The 25,174-nt window shown below is 42.9% G+C and overlaps 1 protein-coding gene across 3 annotated transcripts in view; it reads right to left on the reverse strand.

Annotated features, from left to right (window-relative positions):
• Positions 1-25,174, reverse strand: part of ROBO3 (roundabout guidance receptor 3) — a 661,476-nt gene that overhangs the window by 170,635 nt on the left and 465,667 nt on the right. For all 3 annotated transcript variants that reach the window (XM_068240266.1, XM_068240267.1, XM_068240268.1), the window contains exons 5-6: positions 17,487-17,625; positions 11,192-11,319 (exon numbers count right to left, since the gene is read on the reverse strand). In XM_068240266.1, coding sequence (XP_068096367.1) covers positions 11,192-11,319; positions 17,487-17,625 — 267 coding nt within the window. The remainder of the gene's footprint in view (positions 1-11,191; positions 11,320-17,486; positions 17,626-25,174) is intronic.

The following is a 25,174-nucleotide window of genomic DNA, read 5'->3' on the forward strand; positions in this document are numbered from 1 at the left end:
ATGAAAAATTGTATTGTGTGTACTACACATTTGACTGTAAGACTCTCTTCCCCTTTTGTCTCTCAATGCTGTGTAATGTGTATGTGCATATCTCCCACCTCTATGTAAAAACCTGCAGTTGATGTGTTCACTGTATCAGTTGTACTCCATCATTGTCTTGTATTGTTAACTATTGTATTGTTTACTTTGTATTGTTACACCCTGTATGCTGTTGTGCAGCTCCACAGAAGATGCTGGATCTATATAAATAAATAATAATAATAGCCTCTATGAGAAGAAAGGAGTTGGAATCACAGATGTCACTATACATGCTAAACCTTTTCCTGATCCATCCACATGAAAAATAAATATTTTGGTATGTGTTCTACTGTACTATTCCACACCACAACTATGGTACATTTATAAGAACTCTTCTCTTATTACCAGCTGTAAATCAGAAATCTAATTTCCAGTGTTAGATGCGATGCACATCTCAGGTACTAATTACCAGCACTTATTTGCAAGGAGATGAGCTTGTTTTGTCTCCGCCACAGTGAAGGGCTCCCAGAAGGTCCATGTGTAAAAGCAGATTTAAATATCACGCGTTCCGCACGCATGGCCACCGCATTTGTGATCTGAACGGGCCCTAAGAGTATTCTGTTTAAGGCTCTGCGCAAGGGAAGCTGCAATAAACACAACTTGTAAAGTGCCTTCCTTACATTAATCCTTCGTTACGGGCCCAATCACACTAGGGCGATTAGTGGGTGATTCCCGCTAATCACCAAAGCGCTAGCTCTTTTTAAAGGGATCGGCTGATGCCAGATAAGTGTGCTTTCTGGTTGCTTGAGACTCAATGTTAAAAATAGGCCTAGCTAATACAGTATTATATCCCACTTTATATACATGTGATGAATTCCATATTAAAAGTTAAAATAGAGTAATTCAAAGTATATTAACCTTAGGGGAGCTGTGGAACCCAGTCTTTAAGCACAGCAGAGCCCACAAACAGCCCAAGTACTTGGCCTTCAACACTGTGATTTGTGCTTGTTGGTTGAGACTGCTGCCTAGGTGGATAACCGGGATTCCACTGTTCTTTGATTCTGCTCATCTTAGGTTATCACTAGCTGCTCTAGACCTGTTACTGCAGAATAAGACAGAACTGCTTACCTGACTCCCCTCTTTCTGCCAGAACACAGCATCTGATATGCAGAAGTGACATCACTTCCGCATATGCAGCGTTATGTCCACGAGGGTACCGTGCGCCTGCTCTCACTGGTTGCCGCTGATTCTGAGGTCTGACACTGGGCTGGCTGCTGGGATGACAGTAAGGGGAAGGGGGGGGGGGAGGGGTCCTGTCACTAAACATGGGGGGGCACCTGTCACTACCTAAACTGGGGGGCACCTGCCACTACCTAAACTGAGGAGCACCTGTCACTATCTAAACTGGGGGGCACCTGCCACTAACTAAGCTAGGGGGCACCTGTCACTATCTAAACTGGGGGGCACCTGTCACTACCTAAACTGGGGGGCACCTGTCACTACCTAAACTGGGGGGCACCTGTCACTACCTAAACTAGGGGGGGTCCCTGTCACTACCTAAATTGGAGGGCACCTGTGTCGGAGGCGCTCACAATCTAATCCCTACTATAGTCCAAGTCCGTGACCACATCCACATCCTGGTCCATGGCCACGCCTATTTTTTGGAACTGTTAATCCCATTTTTTGGCACGCTTTCCCTCTATATTTCGATGCGGTGCGCTGTACGTGCCGCATAGCTACCCCCTCCCCTGGAAAGTTTTCTGCGGACGCCCATGGTCCCCAAACTTTTTGGGTCAAGGGCCAGGTCAGCATACTTCAGACTGGGGGGCCAGAACATACATAAAATGATGCTGAAAAATATTACATTGAATCTAGGTTCAATCGTGCTCGGAGAACTCCCAGCAGCAGCCATTCAGTCATGGGCCGCCTAAAGAACATCTTTGTGCGCATTAGGCCCACGGCCTGTAGTTTTTTTCCCACTGTAAGAAGTCAGTTTCAACCACTGATTAGTTCCAAGCCCCAAATTATATTATTATTTAGTATTTATATAGCGCTGACCTCTTCCGCAGCGCTGTACAGAGTGTGTTGTCTTGCCACCTAACTACCTAAGGGGCTCAAAATGTAATCTCTACCACAGTCATATGTCTATATCATGTAGTGTAGTCTTGCGCCAATTTAGGGGGGAGCCAACTAACTTATCTGTATGTTTTTGGGATGTGGGAGGAAACCGGAGTGCCCAGAGGAAACCCACACAGACATGAGAACATACAAACTGTGCAGATAGTGCCCTGGCTGGGATTTGAACCAGGGATCCAGCGCTGCAAGGCGAGAGCACTAACCACTACGCCACCGTGCTGTCATTATATAAACTTGCTATTAATTATAACTATTGCTGTACTGTCTTCTGAATCTACTTGGCAGATTATTTCCTGCCCCCTCCTTGTAACCACTGGCATCTCCCTTTCCTGTGACTAACATGTAAGGAGCAGTCCGGAGCCAATTAGATGGGAATGGCCAAAGAGATTCTAATTCTTTTGTGTACTAAAAGTTTTACCAGAAATTACACTTTAAATGTTAGAGCCAGTTCAAACGACAATATTAAAGGCTATTTACACTTTTATTTTGTATGTGCAGCACTTTGTTTGCTGGGGATTTAAAAAACATTGACTATAGATTTAAAGGAAACCTGAATGGGGAATGACTTTTTTTTTATATATAAATACTTGTTGTCTAACTGTTGCACTGATGGCATTCATCTAACATTTTTGAATCACTAAGTATGCAGATCAATTATTTTGAGCATACTAGCTACATGCTTGTAGGTTTCTGACTCCTGTAGCCAAAGGGTCAGCTTTAACAGCCAGGTAACTGATACTTTTTATAAGGGGATAAGAATGAGGGATAGCAATATTTATTTCCTTTTAACCACCCTGGCGTTCTGATTAAATCGCCGGGTGGCTGCGGGAGGGTTTTTTTTAAATAAAAAAAAAACTATTTCATGCAGCCAACTGAAAGTTGGCTGCATGAAAGCCCACTAGAGGGCGCTCCGGAGGCGATCTTCCGATCGCCTCCGGCGCCCAGAATAAACAAGGAAGGCCGCAATGAGCGGCCTTCCTTGTTTTGCTTATATCGTCGCCATAGCGACGAGCGGAGTGACGTCATCGACGTCAGCCGACGTCCTGACGTCAGCCGCCTCCGATCCAGCCCTTAGCGCTGGCCGGAACTTTTTGTTCCGGCTACGCTGGGCTCAGGCGGCTAGGGGGGCCCTCTTTCGCCGCTGCTCGCGGCGAATCGCCGCAGAGCGGCGGCGATCAGGCAGCACACGCGGCTGGCAAAGTGCCGGCTGCGTGTGCTGCTTTTTATTTCGTTAAAATCGGCCCAGCAGGGCCTGAGCGGCAGCCGCTGGCGGTGTTGGACGAGCTGAGCTCGTCCAGACCGCTCAGCTGGTTAAACAAAACCAGCTGTTTGCTGATCATCTACTTCTAATAGTTTTAGCTGTAGACCCTGAACAAGGATGCAGATCAGATGTTTCTAACTGAAGTCTGACTGGATTAGCACATTCTAGTTTTAGCTGTGTGATTCAGACACTACTGAATGCAGGACTGCCAGGGTACGGGTGTTGTTTAAAAGGAAATCAATATGGCAGCTTCCATATCCCTCTCAGTTTAGACAATGCATCCATAATTTGAAATGGGTGCCCATTATAGCAGCAGTCCACACAAAAGCTGTATTTCTGTTACTGCCATTTTCTGGCAAATGCAAATACCCACTGACTTTTTTTATCATGGACTTCAGTGGAAAGAGGTTGTCAGCTACCATGATTACCAGCTTTCTTCTTGCCCACATTTTAGTCTTGCTCCTTCTGCAGCATCAAGGGCATGTACACTTATTCTCTAACACTCAACAAATACAGATGAGGCAAAGGAAGTGGAAGGAGACCCTAATAATGGCCACAAAGGTGTGCAGACTTAAGGCCCTCATAAGATTTTGGCACCGAACTGAAAATGGCGAATGGCAATTTGCACGATATCACGCAACATCGTTTAATGAAGGTTCACTAAACAATGTTCAATGACGGAGGATTAGCCGCGATAATCATTCGCTTTGAATGACTGTCATGATGGATACCTTCATTGACGGTCGTTCCAATACCCATTGGGCCCCACGCTAATTACCACAATTGTTCAATGACGCATTTAAGCCCGCTGTTTGTCTCCATGTACGCAATTGCAGAAAACAGATCGGGAATTGATCGTTTGGTGTATCGTTCGTCGCTGCATATTCCCCAATCCATCTTCTGTGGTCTTGTGGTAGGTATCCAGCTTAAAGAGGAACTCCAGTGAAAATAATGTAATAAAAAAAGTGCTTCATTTTTACAATAATTATGTATAAATGATTTAGTCAGTGTTTGACAATTGCAAAATCTTTTAAATCCCTGATTTACATTCTGACATTTATTACATGGTGACATTTTTACTGTTGGCAGGTGATGTAGCTGCTGCATACTTTTTTGGCAGTTGGAAACAGCTGTAAACAGCTATATAATTGTACCGGTCCCAAAGAAAACAGGCAGTACTGAGCTAAATAACTTCCGACCAGTGGCCCTAACCTCAAATATCATGAAACTCCTAGAGCGGCTGGTCCTTGCCCACCTGAAGAGGGCCACGGACTCCCTTTTAGACCCGCTCCAATTTTCTTATAGGACTAACCGATCCGTGGAGGACGCCATCAATGTCAGCATGGCTCACATCACTGAGCACCTGGACAGCCCCGCCTCCTATGCTAGGATCCTGTTCCTAGACTTTAGCTCAGCGTTCAACACGATCTGCCCAGACATCCTGATCACCAGTCTGACGCAGCTCGGAATTGATCCTTCTCTCCGGGCTTGGATCAAGGACTTCCTGACTAACAGAACGCAACAGGTGAAGCTTGGCAACTACTACTCCAGCGTCCGAACCACAAATACAGGGGCCCCACAAGGCTGTGTTTTGTCACCTCTGCTGTTCTCCCTCTATACCAACAACTGCATCTCATCCGCTGACTCTGTGAAGGTCATCAAGTTTGCAGACGACACCACCATCATCGGCCTTATTGGTAGAAACGGGGAGCACGAGTACCGCAGCGAAGTCGAGAGAATATGCAAATGGTGCAGCGACAACAACCTGGTCCTCAACACAGCAAAGACTGTTGAACTAGTCGTTGACTTCAGGAGAAACCCTCCCCCCCTCCCACCTGTCCTCATTGGAGGGACAGAAGTCTCTAAGGTGTCATCGGTTCGGTTCCTCGGCACGACTCTCACTTACAACCTGAAATAGGGGCTTAACACCACCAAAATTCAGAAGAAATCCCAGCAGCGGTTGTTCTTCCTGCGCCAACTGAAGAGATTTGGCATGCCCAGGGAGCTGCTGACCAGCTTCTATACCGCCACCACAGAATCTATCCTCTGCTCCTCTGTAATTGTCTGGTATGCAGGCGCAGCGGCAAGCGACAAACACAAGCTGCAGAGAGTCATAACTGACGCGGAGAAGATCATCGGCTCTCCTCTCCCTCCTCTTGATCTCCTCCACTCTTCTAGGATGAGAAAGAGGGCAACCATGATCTCCCGCGACCCCTCCCACCCAGGCAGCCACTACTTCAGGCTCCTCCCATTGGGCCGCCGCTACAGGACTTTACCTTCCAAAACTACTAGGCGGAAGAACACCTTCTTCCCCCAGGCTGTTCGGCTACTGAACTCTAACCTTCCCCGGCCCGGCCTGAATCTCTAACTGCCGGGTCGGTCAGCCGATTCCTGCCTCTGCCTGCCCAGGTTCTTTATCCGTAAAGGGACTGTGGACGTTTTAGTGCACCTTATTATTACCTGACTGCCCTGCACAGCAGTGATATGGCCAGTACGGTCCTGACCACTGCATTTCTATTTTTGTATTATGTATCTGCATGCGTTTTGTGTCTGTCTTTACTCTGTCTGTCTTTACACTGCCTATGCCATGTGTACCACAAATAATTCCGATTACAGCTCTTGCTGTACTTGGCGAAATAAAACTGATTCTGATATCCCACAATGCAACAAGGTTCACAGACAGGAAACTGCCAGGAGTACCACGGTCCTCAGTTTCTTGTGGGAGGGGTTTCACCATAATATCAGTCATACAGCGCCCCCTGTAAAGTTCAATTCTTGGTCAGAGTTTCTCTTTAAGGGACGCAAGAGATCAGAGATCACACCACCAGAATCATTAATTGGTTTAACTGCAGCAGCCTCCACACACTGGGATATCAGTTTTGCTTGGATTGACCCTCTAAAACTACATAAAGAGAATGGCTCCAGTTTCTTCATCACTTCAAGCAAGACAGCCAGCTTTTAAAGGGATGGCTGACAAGGTCAAGGATTGGTTCTTTAGCTGATAAGAAGCTAACAAGAAATAAGCTGGGTATTATGCTAGGTTCACACCATACAATTTTCTCTCAGATTTACCTGCCAGATCGATAATTTCCAACATGTCCGATCTTAATTTCGATCCATTTTTCGACCTTCTTTTAATGTTTTTTTCCATAGATTTTTGTTCAGTTCTATGAAAAGCGATCAAAAAACAATCAAAAAACGATAAAAAAAAAACAATCGAAAAATCTATCGAAATTCAGATCGGACATGTTGGAAATAATCGATCTGGCAAGCAAATCTTCTAGAAAATTGTATGGTGTGTACTTAGCATTAGGTGCCTAACAAAAGGGATATGAGCAAATCTCAGGCAAATGCAAAAATTAACCCCTGGCAGTGTAGCAGGCTGCAAAACCCTCTGACTTCACAAGCAGGTAGTTCTCTCACTGTGATTAATAAATTATAGATCCTAGTACATCAAGGCAGCCCAGGCACTGTCTCTTTAACTGCTTTATTCTTGTTTTAAGCCACATTTATGGAACAAACAGTTTTGAGTTCAACATATACATAAATCATCAAACCTGAGGTTAAAGATCGTGATGGGGTGTGCAGGGATCACGTGACCAGGGGATGATCGGACGGCACAACAACCGTTTTGCGCCGGTGCGGCACTTGCTCACGTGCTTGTGTCCAGGTTATATACATGCTCTATAGATTATAGAGCAGGGGTGACCACACTTTTTCGGCTCACAAGCTACTTTAAAATTTGCTGAGTCCTGGCGATCTACCAACATTTCAAATGTTGCAGAATCCCCCACCCCCTCGTTGTCATGAACTGCCCCCCAGGTACAGGTGCCTCCAGTATAGGTAGCCAGGCATAGGTGCCCCCTGTATCGGTAGCTAAGTATACTGTAGGTGCCTCCGGTATATGTAGCCAAGTATAGGTGCCTCCGGTATAGGTAGCCAAGTATAGGTGCCTCGGGTATCAGTAGCCAAGTATAGGTGCCTTGGGTATAAGTAGCCAAGTATAGGTGCCTCCAGTATAGGTAGCCAAGTATAGATGCCTCCTGTATAGGTAGCCAAGTATAGGTGCCTCCAATAAAGGTAGCCAAGTATAGGTGCCTCCAGTATAGGAAGCTAGGTATAGGTGCCTTCGCTAGGTATAGGTGCCTTCAGTATAGGTAGCTAGGAATAGATGCTCTCTCTATGTATAGGTGCATTCAGTATAGGTAGCTAGGTATACAGTAGGTGCCTTCAGTATAGGTAGCTATAGGTGCCTTTGCTAGGTATAGGTGCCTTCAGTATAGGTAGCTGGGTATAAGTGCCTCCAGTATAGATAGCTAGGTATAGGTGCCTTCAGTATAGGTTGCTGGGTATAGGTGCCTCCAGTATAGGTAGCTAGGGATAGGTGCTTGGGTGCCATTAATATAATCACTTATCTCCCTTCAGCTCCAGCGGCAGTGTCTGGGGTTCGTCCTGGTCTCCTCTCTTTCAGCTGCAGGGCAGACTAGCATGTCAGCGACTGAGGGAGCGCTCCGGCGGGCAGCGTCAGTGAGTAAGTGAGGGCAGCATAAGTGAGTGAGTGAGTGTGTGTATGTGTTGTGCACAGCACCGCCCCTAGTTATGACGTCGCGTCATGGCAGAACCGCCCTTGGCCTCTCTTCCGCCGCGTCGCCCCTCTCCTTCCCGCCTTCCGATTGGCCAGCGGCAGCAGAATTTAATGGGACGCAGCACGTTCTACAGCTGTCGGCTGCAAAATGTAATGGGACGCGCCCATACGGCCGCGATCTGCTAAATAGGTGGTCGCGATCTACCGGTAGATTGCGATAGACCTATTGGGCACCCCGGTATAGAGTATGAGGTTAAAGCCCATCCCTAGTTAGCAGTAGTTCACAACTCTTACCACCACCACTGCTGCAAGGTAGTGAAAGTTGTAGCCGCCTTTGTCGCTAAAGCAGTTAGCAAAAACAGAGCCCAACACTGTAACACTAATTCTACTTTCTGCCAGTCCTGAGCCCTTACAGAACATCATTAGGTATGGCCCTGTATATCATGCAAACATTTTCAAGTCCTTTTCACAACTGATCTTAATTTTAAAAACTTAGCATAATTTCGAAGCAGGGACATAACAGGTAAGCAAACATGCAGGAAAACTCTTAAATTAATGGATATGGAATGGATACTTACATAATGGCCCAACTGTAACGAAGTGGAGATGAGAAACAAAACAAAATATAAGGCTGGAATGAGTGTGGTTGAATTTAACAGCCAAATAAATGACAACATGGATGCAAACCCAGAACAATGATGTGACAATTATAATGTCTATACAAGAGGACCTATCATAGTTACATAGTTACATAGTTACTTGGGTTGAAAAAAGACATACGTCCCTCGAGTTCAACCTGATCCTTTATGAACTGTAAATGCACCTATCTATTTAATCTTGGCATTCTGAATTTCAATGAAATAGTATATAGAAATGACTGTATTATTCAGGCCTGGATTTACCTCACATGAGTCTATAGGCATAGATGTTCTGGCACCCTAGACTTTGCCCTCCATGAATCTCCAAAACCCCACCAAACTGCACCACAAGTGTGCTGGCTGTCCCAGCTGTCACTTCTCCCTTACCCACCATAGGTTGCTGCAGGTGCCCTTAGTATCAGGCAGTTAGAGGAACCTCGGTATTAAGTACCTAGAGGTGCCTTCGACTGAAGGGAGACCTTGTTAGTGGAATGCAAAGAGCAGGTCAAGTAATCTCTCATTTACACTCTACTCAGGACTCTATATAGGGAGAGGGGAAGGCGCCCGGGGAAGGGAATGAGCTGCCTTTGCATCATCAGGTGCCTGTAGGCACATGCCTACAGTGCCTTATAGTAAATCAGGCCCTGGCATTATAGTATGGCTAGGTTAACAATGGGAGGTTGTGTTGCAGTCACTGTAATACAGGATCGCAAGACAATGGAGGGAAAAAGTCGCAGCAACACACGTCTGATACTACTCAGCATGCCTTGTGTTACGCCGACACTTTCCACTGCACTGCTAATGCGCCATCACAATATCTTTACGTCTCTTTAACAATGCAATTATATAGTGCCCTACAACAACCCAGAGTAAACATACACCTACACTTAGTGGAACTTTTGCTAAAAAGTCACACTGCAGGCTTTCACTCTGTGTTACATTAATCATGTTCAAGGTGCTTACCTACTTCATATATACATATACTAGCAGAAATTGTCCAGCATCGCATATATGAATTTCGGAACAGTGCCAATAGTAGAATATCGGTACATTTACAGATACTCTACTATTTAAAGTGTTGATTTTTGTTAGTCAAATATCAGTTATTGTTACTGACATTTTACTATAGCTAAACCTAACCTTACTCACACACAGAACCCTCCACTACCTATGCCTAACTCAAATCCCCCCCCCCGGGGGGGCCTAACCCTAAAACCCCCCTGGTGGTGCCTAACCCTAAGACCCCCAGTGGTGCCTAACCCTAAGACCCCCCTGGTGGTGCTTCCTTTATTATGTTAATTAAGAGTATCCATTTGGGTATTACAATTCCCATCCCGTGACTTTCTTAAAGTACACCTGAACTGAGATGGATATGGTGGCTGCCACATTTGTTTTCTTTTAAAAATTACCAGTTGCCTGGCAGTCTTGCTGATCTCTTTGGCTGCAGTAGTATCTGAATGGCACACTTGAAACAAGCATGTGGCAAATCCATGTGACTTTCCAGAATTAAGACTCATATCTTGTCTACACAGTGTGGCAAATCCAGTCAGATTTCAGTCATAAACATCTGATCTGCATGTTTGTTCAGGATCCAGGCTTAGAGTATTAGAAATCGAGGTTGAGCAGGACAGCCAGCCAAGCTGAAATAGATGGGTCACTTTTAAGAACATCAAAAGTAATATTCAACCTTTGGTAAAATATCAGTCCCCAGGCCCATGCCCAAGAAAAGATATTAGACATTACCATTACCTCTGCCACCATCTTCCAGCAATGTACAGTGCCTAGCCTAGCATGAAAAAGGCAGCACATGCCATCAACGCCTATTCTGGGTGAATGATTGGAGGAGGGTACAGTGCTGGAACTATGCATATAGCCCGGATTTGAGAGTACCCAGAAGAGACACACTCGAGCTAGGTCAGTTACCAAATGATCCTGAGGGTTCGCTGGAGATAACTTTTTGAATCCACTGCGAGGGAGGACTGGTGTCTAGTCATTTTTTTCCTAACAAATAATTGAGTTTTACGTTAAGTAAAAACTTTCAAAATATGCTAACTGCCAGGTTTTTATGCTGACTTCTTTGCTTATATTCTATCTTGTCCATTCACTAACTTAGACCAAATATGCAGATCAGTATTGATAGTCAGGGAAACTGTTTTTAGAAGGGGAAACCCCGTTAATAAGCCTGCCTTCACCAGTATCCAGCCTTAACTATGAGCTTGTGAAAGTGCTGAATCTGAATCAGTTGCCTATAATAACATGGCTAATTGCAGTGTATATCGTTGACAGACAGTAATCAGGCTTACACCAATGCACATTTAATTACTACATACGGTATATAGAGCTACTTGACATAATACTCTAAATTGAAGTGGCACACTTCACATTCTTTAAAGGCACAGTACACAGAAACTACTCCACAATTTAACAACAATAAAGCTCCAGGGTTGAAACTGTACCCTGGTAGGCAGGATTATTTTGTACTATATACATTTATAACATGGATGGGACACAAAAATAATGTAAGACAGTTGCAACTGAGGATTCAGATCTTACCATGAACCCCAAGGGAGCCAGATGCTTCTGATTTGCCAACACTGTTTTCTGCAATGCAGGTATAGGTTCCTTCATCCTCAGAGGTCACCCGGGAAATGCGCAAAGTGTTGTCACTGCGAAACTCATACCTGTAAATTCAGTTACACATTTGTAGCACTGAAAGATGGCACAAGATGTAGACATTAAAGCGATCACTGAATAAGACTAGTCCTACATGCTGATCCTCCAAATACACATATGACGACTGATTCCAGAAGTATTCAATTCACCAGTATAAATGTTTTTTAGTGGACCTACATTGAGGAACTGGATTTGCATATAATTAGCTAACGAGCACCATTAACTTTTACCTAATCACTTTCCTTCTCGTCTATGGTATCCACCGCCTGGGCTTGTCGTTGTATAATCATGTCAAAGAAAGTGTACCTAACAAGATACAGAACACGCTGACATATTGAAGGCCTATACATATGCTTTATAAGTATTGCTCAAAAATGTACTGATTGTTTCAGGTGACAGTGTTCTAACATGCTGTCAGGTGCTTACCAGCCATCCTCCTCCTTCCTGCTCACTTATAATGAAGCACCATGTAGTATGTACAGCACTTAGTCCAAAACAAGTGTCACATGAAAGGAACATTAGTGATTTCAAGCGACAGTTTTGAGTGTCTGTGCAAGCCTTTACACCACCAGTCTGCATGTAGTCCTAACCACTTTCTGCGACTACTTCACAATGTCAAGGGACACACATACTTACAATAGATAATTTGAAATGATTATGAATGACTGTCCCATTACGTTGAGAATCTGGTGGTTGTTCATGCAGATGCTAGATTTTCTACACCTAAGATAATAATTTGTGGTCCTCTCTAGCGAAAGTCTTTGTGCCCCACAATGTCCTTGACTATGTTGTTAGTGATCTGCCATGCTGGATCACTAACATCTAACATCCACTACTGATAAACTGCTCGAGTCCCTGCAGAAGGAAAACTACCACTTGTCCTCCCTCTCGTCTCTCCATAAAACAAAACATACTGCTCTGCAGTAGCCAAACACTGTGTCTGAACCACAAATGTCCCTGTCAGACAAAATGATCACTAACAATTGTTTCAGATAACACTTCATGGATGTCTGTATGGGCCTTCACTGGTGTAAAGAAGAATCTGTATAGCTGTAAGCTCCCACCCACTCTCTGCAGCTTTAGATCTGCTATAAAAGATGTTTTTTCCCACAATGGTTCTCTACTGATAGAGCAGCAAAAAGGAGTGTCCCTGATTCAGGACTACATTAGTAGAATGCCTAAACTAAACATTGAGAAAACATTTAAAGGGGCACTACAGTGAAAAACGGTAAAATTTAAAATATGTGCAAACATATACAAATAAGAAGTACATTTTTTTCCAGAGTAAAAAGAACCATAAATTACTTTTCTCCTATGTTGCTGTCACTTACAGTAGGTAGTAGAAATCTGACAGAAGTGACAGGTTTTTGACTAGTCCATCTCTTTATAGGGGATTCTCAGAGATATATTTATTTTCAAAAGCTCTTAGTGAATGGTAGTTTCCCTGTCCAACTGCCAAAAAACTGTGTAGCGAGCAGGGAAGCTGGCCAGCATCATAGTTTACATTGTTTTTGGGGGATATCTTTATAAAGAATTAAAGCCTTGCTGAGAATCCCCCATGAAGATTTGGACTAGTCCAAAACCTGTCACTTCTGTCAGATTTCTACTGCCTACTGTAAGTGACAGCATTATAGGAGGAAAGTAATTTATGGCTCATTTTACTCTGGAAAAAATGTACTTCTTATTTGTATATGTTTGCACATATTTAAAATTTTACAGTTTTTCACTGTAGTGCCCCTTTAAGTAGGAGGCTACTATAACCTAGTTCATAATCATTATAAGTCTGTCAAGAGGCATAAATGGTAGTGCCAGGGCTGGATTTTCTATAAGGCACTGTAGGCACCTTATGTGGAAGAGGCGGCCACACCTCCTCAGATCACTGACCTCAGGAGCTTATAATCTAATCCCTACCTCATATCACCGACCTCAGGCATTTACACTCTAATCCTAATCTCATGTCACTAAGGATGATATGAGCGAGTGATTAGAGCAGGGGTAGGGAACCTATGGCTCAGGAGCCAGATGTGGCTCTTTTGATGGCTGCATCTGGCTCACAGACAAATCAGTAGGGGTTGAAGCTACACTGCTCAAGCAGCGCAGCTTAGTGTGGCAAGTAACATTTTCAAAGTAGGCACGCTACTGCTGTAGCATGCACTACTAACTTACTCGCGCTCCCCTCAAAACTAACGGCCGCTCCATTGGTCCCACCCTGGATCCTGTCAGGGCCAGTGATTTTGTAGAACGAGATCCCTGTACTTTGATTGGCCCAATAGGCTGTCTGTCACTTGAAAGGCAGCCTATTGGGCCAAAGTGTGGGGATCTCGTCCTGCAAAGTGAATCAACCCCCAAGTGAGCTAGCTAATTGTACAAGCTGTTAGTTGGTATTTCTCCTGTCTGGCTCCTGGGGAAATTGCTGATGTTGCTGAAACCCAAGAGAAGCTGAAGACTTGTCTGACACTTCCACTGCCTGGAGGATCAACTGTATACACATAACCATGGCAACAGGAATGTCAACCCTCTGCTGCGCATGCACACTGTGCCAGTTTGAAGCATACTGTATGGCTCTCACAGAATTACATTTTAAAATCTGTGGCGTTTATAGCTCTCTCAGCCAAAAAGGTTCCTGACCCCTGGATTGGAGTGTAAGATTCTAAGGACAGTTAGTGACATAAGACAGGTATTAGAGTTCAGAATATTTGTACTTGGGGGTATGGCCTGTGTTCAGGGGCGGAGTTTAGGGCACCAGAATATCTGTGCCTGCAGGCCTATGAGTTGTAAATCCGTCCCTGAATAGTGTAGTTTTGCTTAAAAGTAAAGCTTAACTGGAGGAGGGGGAAGAGTTTAACTTACCTGGAGCTTCTACCGGACCCCTGCAGACGCCCTATGTGACAAGCCGATCCTCTGGTCTCCTGCATGCGTGGGGCCGGCAATGGCGACGTGTGCTTCTTTGAGGACACGCTTAGCCAGGGCTGCGCAGGCGCAGTGGCCCGCCGACTAGCTAGTCGCAGGAAATTAAACTGGCTCACTGTGGGGGACCGGAGGATTAGTTTGTCCCACCACGGGCACACAATGTCTGCAGGGGGCCGGTAGAAGCCCCAGGTAAGTGACACTCTCTCTCTCTCTCCCCCCCCCCCCCCCCCCCAAGTTAAGGTTCCCTTTAAAGTCTTTGAAGCTCAACTCCAGGCACAATTAACTTTCTTGCACATGCAAAAATCAATGGCAGAGCTTTTCTTTCTGTAGGCAAGAGCCAATAAATCATTATAAAAATTCCTGGTCAGGAACCCCTTTACCATCCATTCCCTTTACAGGACCACTATCGCAAAAAAGAAGCCATCTTTGTGTTGAGGCCACTGCTGTATAGAACTGCATCAGATTAGAGGGTGACGAGCTGTAACTCAGACATAGTTGTCTAAACAGCACAGTTTTCTACTTTGGCAACCTGTACCCTGAACTGCAGTTGCAAAATCTAACTGACAAAATAGTGTGCAAGTGAGTAAGAAGGCTGGCTGGTATCTTACTATTTCAGCAGTTAAACTGCTGTTCAGGAAATGCTGTTGAAAACAAAGGAAACCCGGAGAATGCCCCATGAGGAGATGGACTGGCCCAAAACCTGTCGGTTCTGTCAGATTTTAACTGCCTACTTTTTTCGCGATAGTGGTCTTTTAAGGGAAATTGAGGTGAGGGTGATATGTTTGACATTTTTGTTTCCTTTTGAATAATGCACATTGCCTGGCTATCCTGCTGATCTTCTTCCTCTAATACTACTAAGCTATAGACTCTGAACAAGCATGCAGATCAGATGTCTATGACAAATCTGACAAGATTAACTACATGCTAGTTACAAGTGTGTGATTTAGACCCTACTGATGAAAGATCAGCAAGACTGCCAGGCAATTGGTATTGTTTAAAAGGAAATAAATATGGCAGCTTCCGTAGGCCTCACACCTCGGATTCCTTTGAAGTACAGGTTGCCAAAGTAGAAAACTGTGCTGTTTAGACAACTATGTCTGAGTTACAGCTCGTCACCCTCTAATCTGATGCAGTTCTATACAGCAGTGGCCTCAACACAAAGATAGCTGTTACTCCGTCAGATGTGCAGTTTTAGTTTGTATGACTTGTTAGCACAGGCATTTTAAATATATAAGCGCCATACCACAAAAATAGCATTCTACTTACTAAAATATGGGATTTTTACACATGTGCCTGCATTTGGGCTTAAAGCCAGGCACACATTGGTTATTTTGTGGTAAATCAGGTAAACAGTCAATATCTTCCTGATATTATCAGAAAATGTTGCTTAGCTCTGTGTACCCCACTATGGTAGGCATGATACAGACTTAAACTATATAACATTTTAACAGATGCAGCTTTATCTTAAATCCATATAACAACATGCAAATTAAATATAAACTCTTCAATCTTCAATTCCAAATCCCAAGTCTTATTCATGGTGATGTGTGCAGATTTAAAAAGGCCTACTCATCTTCAATCAGACTCTTGGTTGGACAGTTCTCTCTGTCTGTTTAATTGCACTCTTGGAAGAAGGTCCCCACCAGAAAGCTGGTGTCATCCTAAGAAATGTTGGGGACCGATAACACAGGTGGTAAGGAGGTGTCCAAAAACGATAAAATATTAAAATTATTATATTAAAAACATAATACAAGGTAAATACAGTATAGAGACTTACCTAATAAATGACAACCGTAAGGTTCAAGGGAATTTTTTGTACAATTGAAAAAGCAGTTTGCACTTTTTCACAGAAGGCTTTGCACCACGAAATGCGTCATCAATAGTGCAATAAATCCTTTGAACCTCACGATTTGTCATATATTAAGCAAGTCTCAATACTTACCTTTTATTTTGTTATTCATATTTTATCTTTTTTGGGTGCCTCTTTGCCCCGTGTCAATGTACCAGTTTTAACAAATGTAAAAACTAAAGGCATTTCCACTCTGAGGCCTCTTTCATATTACATAATGCATACATTAACCGATTTTGTGCACGCATTATGACCTGCGGCGTGAAATCGGGAAGTTGCAGTGCGACGCTGATTAGCAGCAGTAGTTCTAATTCCCCCGACAGGAAAATGCTGGTGCTAGATGTTACAAAGCTCCCAAATGTGTTACACTGTAATGCTCTGGAACACTTTGTCTAATGTGAAAGTTAACATTAAAGTCAAATAGACTTTCATGTTACCTTTCTAAACACATCCTAGGAGTGATCCGTCAAACACACGGATCAGTTACATAGTTACATAGTTATTTGGGTAGAAAAAAGACATACGTCCCTCGAGTTTAACCAGAGAACAAGTACACCAGCCTGCTCCCTCACATATCCCTGTTGATCCAGAGGAAGGCAAAAAACCCTTACAAGGCATGGTCCAATTAGCCCCAAAAGGGAAAAAATTCCTTCCCGACTGCAGATGGCAATCAGATAGTACCTAGTAATTGTAGCCATGGATGTCTTTCAACGCAAGGAAAGCATCTAAGCCCCCTTTAATTGCAGGTATAGAGTTTGCCATAACTACTTCCTGTGACAATGCATTCAACATCTTAATCACTCTTACTGCAAAGAACCCTTTCCTAAATAAATGGCTAAAACGTTTTTCCTCCATGCGCAGATCATGTCCTCTAGTCCTTTGAGAAGGCCTAGGGACAAAAAGCTCATCCGCCAAGCTTTTATATTGCCCTCTGATGTATTTATACATGTTAATTAGATCCCCTCTAAGGCGTCTTTTCTCTAGACTAAATAAACCCAGTTTATCTAACTTTTCTTGGTAAGTGAGACCTTCCATCCCACGTATCAATTTTGTTGCTCGGCTCTGCACCTGCTCTAAAACTACAATATCTTTCCTGTAATGTGGTGCCCAGAGCTGAATTCCATATTCCAGATGTGGCCTTACTAGAGAGTTAAACAGGCGCAATATTATGCTAGCAGTCTTGAGCACAAAGTGATTGATGCTATATGGCCTTCCTGATAGTGATCTTTTACCTGTTATACCACTTTGCACCATTAGACATTAGTCTGTATAATATTCATAGCATTTTAAAAACATTGTGCTGTGATTGACTAGCATTAGTTGAGATTATATTCTGTTCCGGGAAGAAAGTATTTTTCTGCTCACTCCTCATTCCTTCTCAAGAAACTTAATAAGTGTTATGTAAAAAATGCATACCTTCCACGGGGCAATTCCCCCTCTTCTTTACGCCAGCGGGCAGTGGGTACTGGATCACCTTGTACTTCACAATGAAAATCTACAATATCATCTGCCAAAACCACTTGGTTTATGGGTCTCCTGATAAATGTAGGCCGCTCTGAGAAGGAGAATAATGAGATACTAATGTTAAGAATACTAAAAGATCAGATGGCTCACACACACACACACACACACACACACACACACACACACACACACACACACACACACACACACACACACACACACACACACACACACCACCACACACACCACCACACACACACACATGTATTTTCCATACTGCAATGTTGGTTAATGGACACAACAAAAATCAACATATCAATATTTTTATCAGTAATGGATACAACATGAAAAATCAGCGCCAAAACTTATCAGGGAGGTGCCAGTATTTGAGACTTACGAAAGAAAGACATTGGCATGGTGAACAACATTTTTCTAATGCATTAAATTACTTCAGGGCTGATTCAATAACATTTGAAACTAAGGTGACGCAAGGAGAGATAATTAACGTTTGGTATGCTTCTTTATCCTTTGCTCTGCTGACTGCTTGCATGCCAGAATTCTCTCTGACTAGTGTTGATGAAAAAAATGCAGCACTCCTGGTCTAATATGGCAGTCTAAGTTTAAAGCAAAACTTAACTAAAAATAAACTCAAGAGATACAGTGTTGTCCATAATTATTCATACCCCTGGCAAATTTTGACTTTACATTACTTGTATTCAACCAACAAGTAATTTTTTGACAGGAAAGGACATAGGTGTCTCCCAAAAGATAAGATGGCGACGTACAAAAGGCATTTCCTGGATAAAAGTAAATTTAAGTCAAAATTTGCCAGAGGTATGAATAATTATGGGCAGCACTGTAAGTGTATGTGTAGTAGAAATTGTATTTAGAACTTCCCTTATTTTCACAACATTCCTATTTTCAATTTAAGGCATTACATTGTAACTGTGAAGTGTGCACAGTAGTCATGTCAGTGTAACAAAATATCTAGTTCATTCAGCCTCCAAAAAATATAAATAATTAACTTCTGAACTTTTTTTTTTTACTTTTCAGAAGAGAAGCTCTATACATTAGCTGTAGTTCAAATACCTTATTTCCATATATAATGCACTGGATTATTGACATGAAAAATAAAATGATTTCAATCTCCCTAACTTTAAAACAGGTACCTCTAATTTAGAGATCCCAACAGATGTGTTATATATAGATTTATGCTTTTCAGTCGTTTGTGCTATTGCCCGACTTATGAAGGCTAAGATTGTTTCTATACAGCTGGTCAAATAACTTGTAGATATAGTTATGTTGGTTTATGAAATGCCAGCTTGGATATTATAGATACATTTTAATGGATTTGTTATGTGTTGGTTACATAATGAGGTATTAATAAGTTTTGTTGGATTTTCTTGCTTATGCTATCTTTTTTCTCCAGGAAGATTCCTTTTTATTATTATTATGTTCTTATCTATTTACATATACAATGGTACATTGTTTTGTTGTAGGTTTTTATTCTGACCTTTTTATTGGTTTTTATGATGAATGCTATATTGTCTTTGCTATTTTACATACAGTAACTTGTGCAATTTCTTTTTATCACTATCCAATGTTGCGGATATCTACAAAGAAGCCTGGGGAAAAATTGTGTTATCCCGCCAGAGTCTCCAGTTAGAAATACAGTCAGTTTTTCATTAAAGAGAATCTGTATTGTTAAAATCGCACAAAAGTAAACATACCAGTGTGTTAGGGGACATCTCCTATTACCCTCTGTCACAATTTCACCGCTCCCCGCCGCATTAAAAGTAGTCAAAAACAGTTTTAAAAAGTTTGTTTATAAACAAACAAAATGGCCACCAAAACAGGAAGTAGGTTGATGTACAGCATGTCCACACATAGAAAATACATCCATACACAAGCAGGCTGTATACAGCCTTAAGGTGGCCATACACTGGTCGATGTGCCATTAGATCGACCAGCTGACAGATCCCTATCTGATCGAATCTGATCAGATAGGGATCGTATGGCTGCCTTTACTGCAAACAGATTGTGAATCGATTTCAGCCTGAAACCGATCACAATCTGTTCAGCTGCTCCTGCCGCCTGTCCCCCCCCGTATACATTACCTGAGGCTGGCTCCCGGGCATCTTCTCCGCACTGCACCGCACCGCTGTTCTTGCTCCATCCCGGCGCTTCCTGTGTTACTCCGTGACCAGGAAGTTCAAATAGAGCGCCCTCTATTTCAACTTCCTGGTCACCGGAGTGACACAGGAAGTATAAGCGTACACTGGGACATGCGGAAATGCGGTGCAGCGAGGAGAAGAGGACCCCGGAGCCAGCTTCAGGTAATGTATACATGCTCGGATCGGGCCCGAATCGTACGCCGCAAGCGACGCGCTCCTACCGCCGGGCGATCGAGGGTAATTTCCCGCACGGCGCGATCGACGGTCCGATCCGATTTCGGGAGGGAATCGGATCGGCGGGTGCGTTTAGCGCAAGCGATTGGCAGCAGATCCGATCCCAGGATCGGATCTGCTGTCGAAACGGCCGTGAATCGAGCCAGTGTATGGCCTGCTTTACTTCTGAATCTCAAGAGATCACTTGTGTGTGTTTACCTTCTGTCCCCAGCTTCTCTCATGCACTGAACATTACAGGCTTCCTGCAGACAGCTCTGCCTATGTCGTTAATTCCTCAGTATGTGACAGACCAGCTCCTTTCACAGCCTCCAGAGGAGGATTTTTATCCAGCTCTCTTCTATCACTGATAAGATAGCAGAGAAGCTGCTGGCTTATGTAAATAAAACACACACTGGAGTGTGCATAGAGGAACAGTTCAACACTGAAGAACTTGGCAGCCTTCCAGACACAGGCCGACAAGTCTGACAGGGGAAAGATACATTGATTTATTACAGAGATGGTTATAGTAGAAAGAGCTGCAGCAAGCCAGATCACATTAGAATAGGTTTAGGAACTTGTAGGATGGTAGAAAAAAACGTTGTAATTTTTGTTACAGAGTCACTTTAAGACAAAGATAATTTATTTTAGTAATGACTTTGTAATAGTGCAAAACAGGTTTAAGCCATTGGGCTGCTTGATGTATTCTTGTAGCTGCTACTTTTTACCTGGCTAGTTTATTCCCTTTCTGGATACAAAAAAATGGATGTAGTTATTTAGGAATGCATTACATTGTTCACAAACATTTATTTAATTGAAAACTCTGGAGATCATAGTCCATCAAGTCCAAGCATAATAATAAAAATAACTATATAATATAAAATAAATAATTAAGCTTCTCAGTTGGGATATTTTTTTACAAAAAGGCATCAATTACAGGGAATTCGCACCAGGTGTGGCAAACATCAACTACAGCTTGACATCACCAATAGCATTTATCACTCACTGGTCTTATTACAATTGTGTCTTGTTTGGTGTTAGATGATCTGAGGAGGTTTGCAGCATCATAATATCAAAGAACATTTCTAAGTATTAACGTATGTATAAAAACAATTCTCCGGGTAAAAAGCTAAAGCTAAGTCTTGTTCCCACTGGGATAGTGCCTAAATGACTATGCAAATTCTTGGAACCTAAGTAACCACATTATAATCTACTGTGTCATTTCTAGGTAATAAGAAAATCTAATTTTAATGAGGGTAAAAAATTTGAGGTTAGACGGATCTAAATAATTTGTGTTAAAAGTTATTAAGTCCATCTCCAGGTTATAATTTGATAATTTGAGCGTTGAAACATCACACTTTCTTTCTGTCTCCCACGTGGTCAATGAATGGGTGCTTGTAAAGAGTAAATCACTTTTAAGTGAGGGAAAATCTGGGGTTTCTGGGCAAAGCAGCAAGAGGGGCATGATTAGCAGGGAAACATACTTATGCCAGACTCTGGCTCCTAGGTTCTGAACGTGTGGTACGCATACTTAACCAAAAATAACAGATTTAGATTTTTAGAAAATTATAAATCTTATTTAAACAATTCCAAATTAGTATTTTAGTAATTAAAAGCAATAGTAAATGTTTGGAAATTGTTTAGAACCAATTATAATGTACTGCGATTAAATATATATTTGTCAAGGGGTACTTGTGATGTTTACTATGCTAGGGGGTACTTGGTAAGTACAGTGCTTTAAAAGGGGTATATACCAATAAAATGTTGAGAAACACTGAGTCACGGAAGAGCCGTGAGACCAGAAAACGCAATCGCAATCAGTTTCCTACACCGATTGTTGTTGCGTTGCCAGATCAAGATTTTATGTCTAGGGGGTAGCAGACTGTGAGCTTGGGAGTCTCTGGTTTCATAGCTGCTTGAGGAACTCAAAATACAAATGTAAAGTTCCTTGAACACACAGGTGTTGATAGCTCGGTGATACTCCAATTGGGGGAGCACAAGTGTTTAAAAGGTCTAGTGGCTGAACTTCCGTCATATGCAAAAGACACTGGGGATGTAATCAAATTAATTGAGGGGTTTGAAGTGCAGCATACCAATATACTAGTTGGTATTCACGTTGAGGGACTTTATACGTCCATCCCACACGATATAGGTATTGCTGCTGTAACCTTTTTCTTGAGAGAAATTGGAGGAATGCCCTTACTGAGGAGTCAATTCATTGTTGAATTGCTTAAGTTTATTTTGCAATTTAACTGTTTTCGTTTTTCAAGGAACTACTACCGCCAGATCAGGGGCATGTTGATGGGGGCGGCGTGTGCCCCGGCCTATGCCTGCCTGCACCTTGGATTTTGGGAACGCAGGGAGGTGTATGAGCATGTGGATTTCAGGGGACACACTGCCCTCTTGATTCGTTTTATCGATGACATGCTCCTGGTCTGGCGTTCCGAAAGAATGCCTGACCTCTTTCCTGGACCAACTCAATCGTAATGATCGCAATATAAGATTGACTTTTGACATCAACAAAGAAAAAATTACCTTTCTTGATCTGACAATTGAGAAACACAATAATACTTTGATCACAAAAACGTATCGTAAGCCCACTGCAGGAAACACTCTGCTACACGCGGCAAGTTTCCACCCCTGGTCCCTTACTAAGGGCATACCAGTTGGACAAATGCTAAGAGCACGACGTAACTGTACACAAGACGTAGACTTCAAGAAGGAGTTAGATGTAACTGCGAAAGATTTCTGGAGAGAGGGTATGACATTGAAACTGTTGAGGTGGCAAAGAATAGAGCAGTCAGTACCCCATGGACTGAACTTCTGATGAGTATAAAATTAAGAGACAAAAGGAATAATAATGAGCCAGTGAGAATGGTAACACGTTTTGGGTCACACTGGTCACAATTAAGACGTGTATTGGCTAAAAATTGGCATATCTTGCAGCTTGATCCAGTACTGAGACAGGTGGTAGGTGACTGACCCCTCTTGACAGCTAAAAGAGCACCAAACTTGAAAGACAAACTGGTAAAATCTGAATATAATCCCACAAAAATTCAAGACAAAAGCATGTGGTTGGGGTCTCACGTGCAACCGAAGGGCATGTATTCATGCGGCAATTGTAATGCATGTGGCCTGGTCGATCGAGGCTCGACGTTTATGAATGCGAGAAGCCTACACACGGAGCCTGGTGCCAGCTGACCGTATGGAAGGCAGTAGACGAGAAGGACACTGTGGATAGTACTCAGTGACTGGGACACATGTGCACATGTCAACGCTGATTAACATCCACACTAAAGGGACTCCAATGGTGCTATATCCTACTTTGCGAGCAAGCAACCATATGGCAAGAGTGCCTGGAATATAGCAATATCAACCCACAGCAGCAGGAGGACCAACAGCCATGGACAAAAACTCTGAGTGGTGAGAGCCTCAGTGAGGCGGCATCCTGTGACTGTGACATACTGATATATGCACGTTTATGAAAAAGCTGCATGCACTGTGAAAGTTAGTCGTATTGTATCAGTGACCTGGCCTGGACTCAGGCTGCTTTCACAGTGGGACGTTCACAGTGCCCATGTTGCGTTGGAGTATAACACTGCACGTTCAATGAAAGTGCAGCATGCTGTGCGTTATACTCGTATGTGGCTGCGTTCGGATGTTTGTACATGCTCAGTACTGTGTTTTCTTTTAATTTGTCGCATGCGCCGTTTTTGTTCGATTGTGTGCGTCAAAAAGTACGCATCACGGACGCATCAAGAGACGCATAACGCGGCTCTATATAACATCCAACTTCAATACTAACATGCGTTGCGTTAGGGGCACGTTATGCGACCTTAACATTGCATGAAACACAACGTCTTAGTGTGAAAGAGCCCTTAATCCCACTATGGCAGTGATCAATCTGTTTTATACAGCATCTGCCCTTAGTTCAACGTTATCCTATGGCATTTAGTATCAGGACATATAGATGTATTACATTGGGATCCCAGGTGTGATTGGCGTGCATGAAGTGTGCTGAGTCGTGTGAGCCCAGCCGGCTGTGCAAATTTGTCATCATTGAGAGTAGTTTTATGGTTTTAAAGTGACGTGTTAGTGTGTATACTGAGTTTTTCTATTTTTTAATATAGCTATTAACGGGGAAATAGATGCAGAGTCTGACTTCCATTGTTCCTGCTAGAGGAACTCTTTTCATGAAGTACGTTTGTTGACCAGTGATTTGTTTAAATTAACTTGATCAAAAGAAGTCCCTTCCTGGGCCAGTGACACCAAGGTGTGAAAGCTTTCTAGCAGTAAGCCCCAAATGGCAAGTGTTGCTGCCTTTTGAAGAAGACAGGATAAACTTGGCAGGAGACCAGACTACTCGACTCCGTTGGGAGCAGAGAGAAAATGAATGCTGTATATGATTTTTATCCTGGTAAAGGAATACTGTGCCCAGGACGGTTATGGGAGTTATATCATTTAATTCATGGAGTTTTGATAGACATTTTGATACCAGTCTTGGGGGGCCAGGGATAAGCCACGACAAAGTATTAAACTTCTCAGGAACTAAACATAATATGGAAGCCAAGTCTGATGTCATAGGAATTGTCATATTCTGAGGAATATGAATCTGTCATCCGCACAAATATGGCATTTCCTGGGTTTGAATTACAACGTTTTATAAGTTTAAACCTAAATCTCTCTCCGGGGGAATGAACTGTGATTGGTTTGTGAACCGGAGAGCGCTGACTTTGCTCCACCCCCAAAACTAGCTTCCATAAAACCAGGGTGCATACAGGGAGGGGTATTCCTCCGAATTCCATCTTCATGGGAGCATGTTGCTGCTTTGAGGAAGAGCAGCGGCCATCTTGTCTGAACTTTGGCTCCTGAACTGAAACAAAGAACTGTACGTGTTTTCCCAGAAAGGACATATTTTCACCTGGCTTCAGTATCCGTTTATTTCTTCCCTTATTCTTATTTTCATACTGCGCTACGATTGTCTCCATAGTTGTTGATTTTAATGATTTTCTATATATATTAATTATTTATATTGCATTAATAATAAACAACTAAAAAGTCATTTTATTTATTCAGCTACCCCTGCTATTCAGCTGCACAAACTGAATCCTAGCTTCTGAAGAGTCACTACTACTGTTGATAGCTAGATAAGCTAGAGTGTGTTTTAACCGTTTTTGTTTGCAGGTATTAGTTAGGTCTCCTACCCTTCTGTAGGAGTGGTGGCAGTTATACCCTGAAATAGTGTGTAATTTGTAT

Source organism: Hyperolius riggenbachi, chromosome 6 (genome assembly GCF_040937935.1).
Source record: "Hyperolius riggenbachi isolate aHypRig1 chromosome 6, aHypRig1.pri, whole genome shotgun sequence".
Taxonomy (NCBI): domain Eukaryota; kingdom Metazoa; phylum Chordata; class Amphibia; order Anura; family Hyperoliidae; genus Hyperolius; species Hyperolius riggenbachi.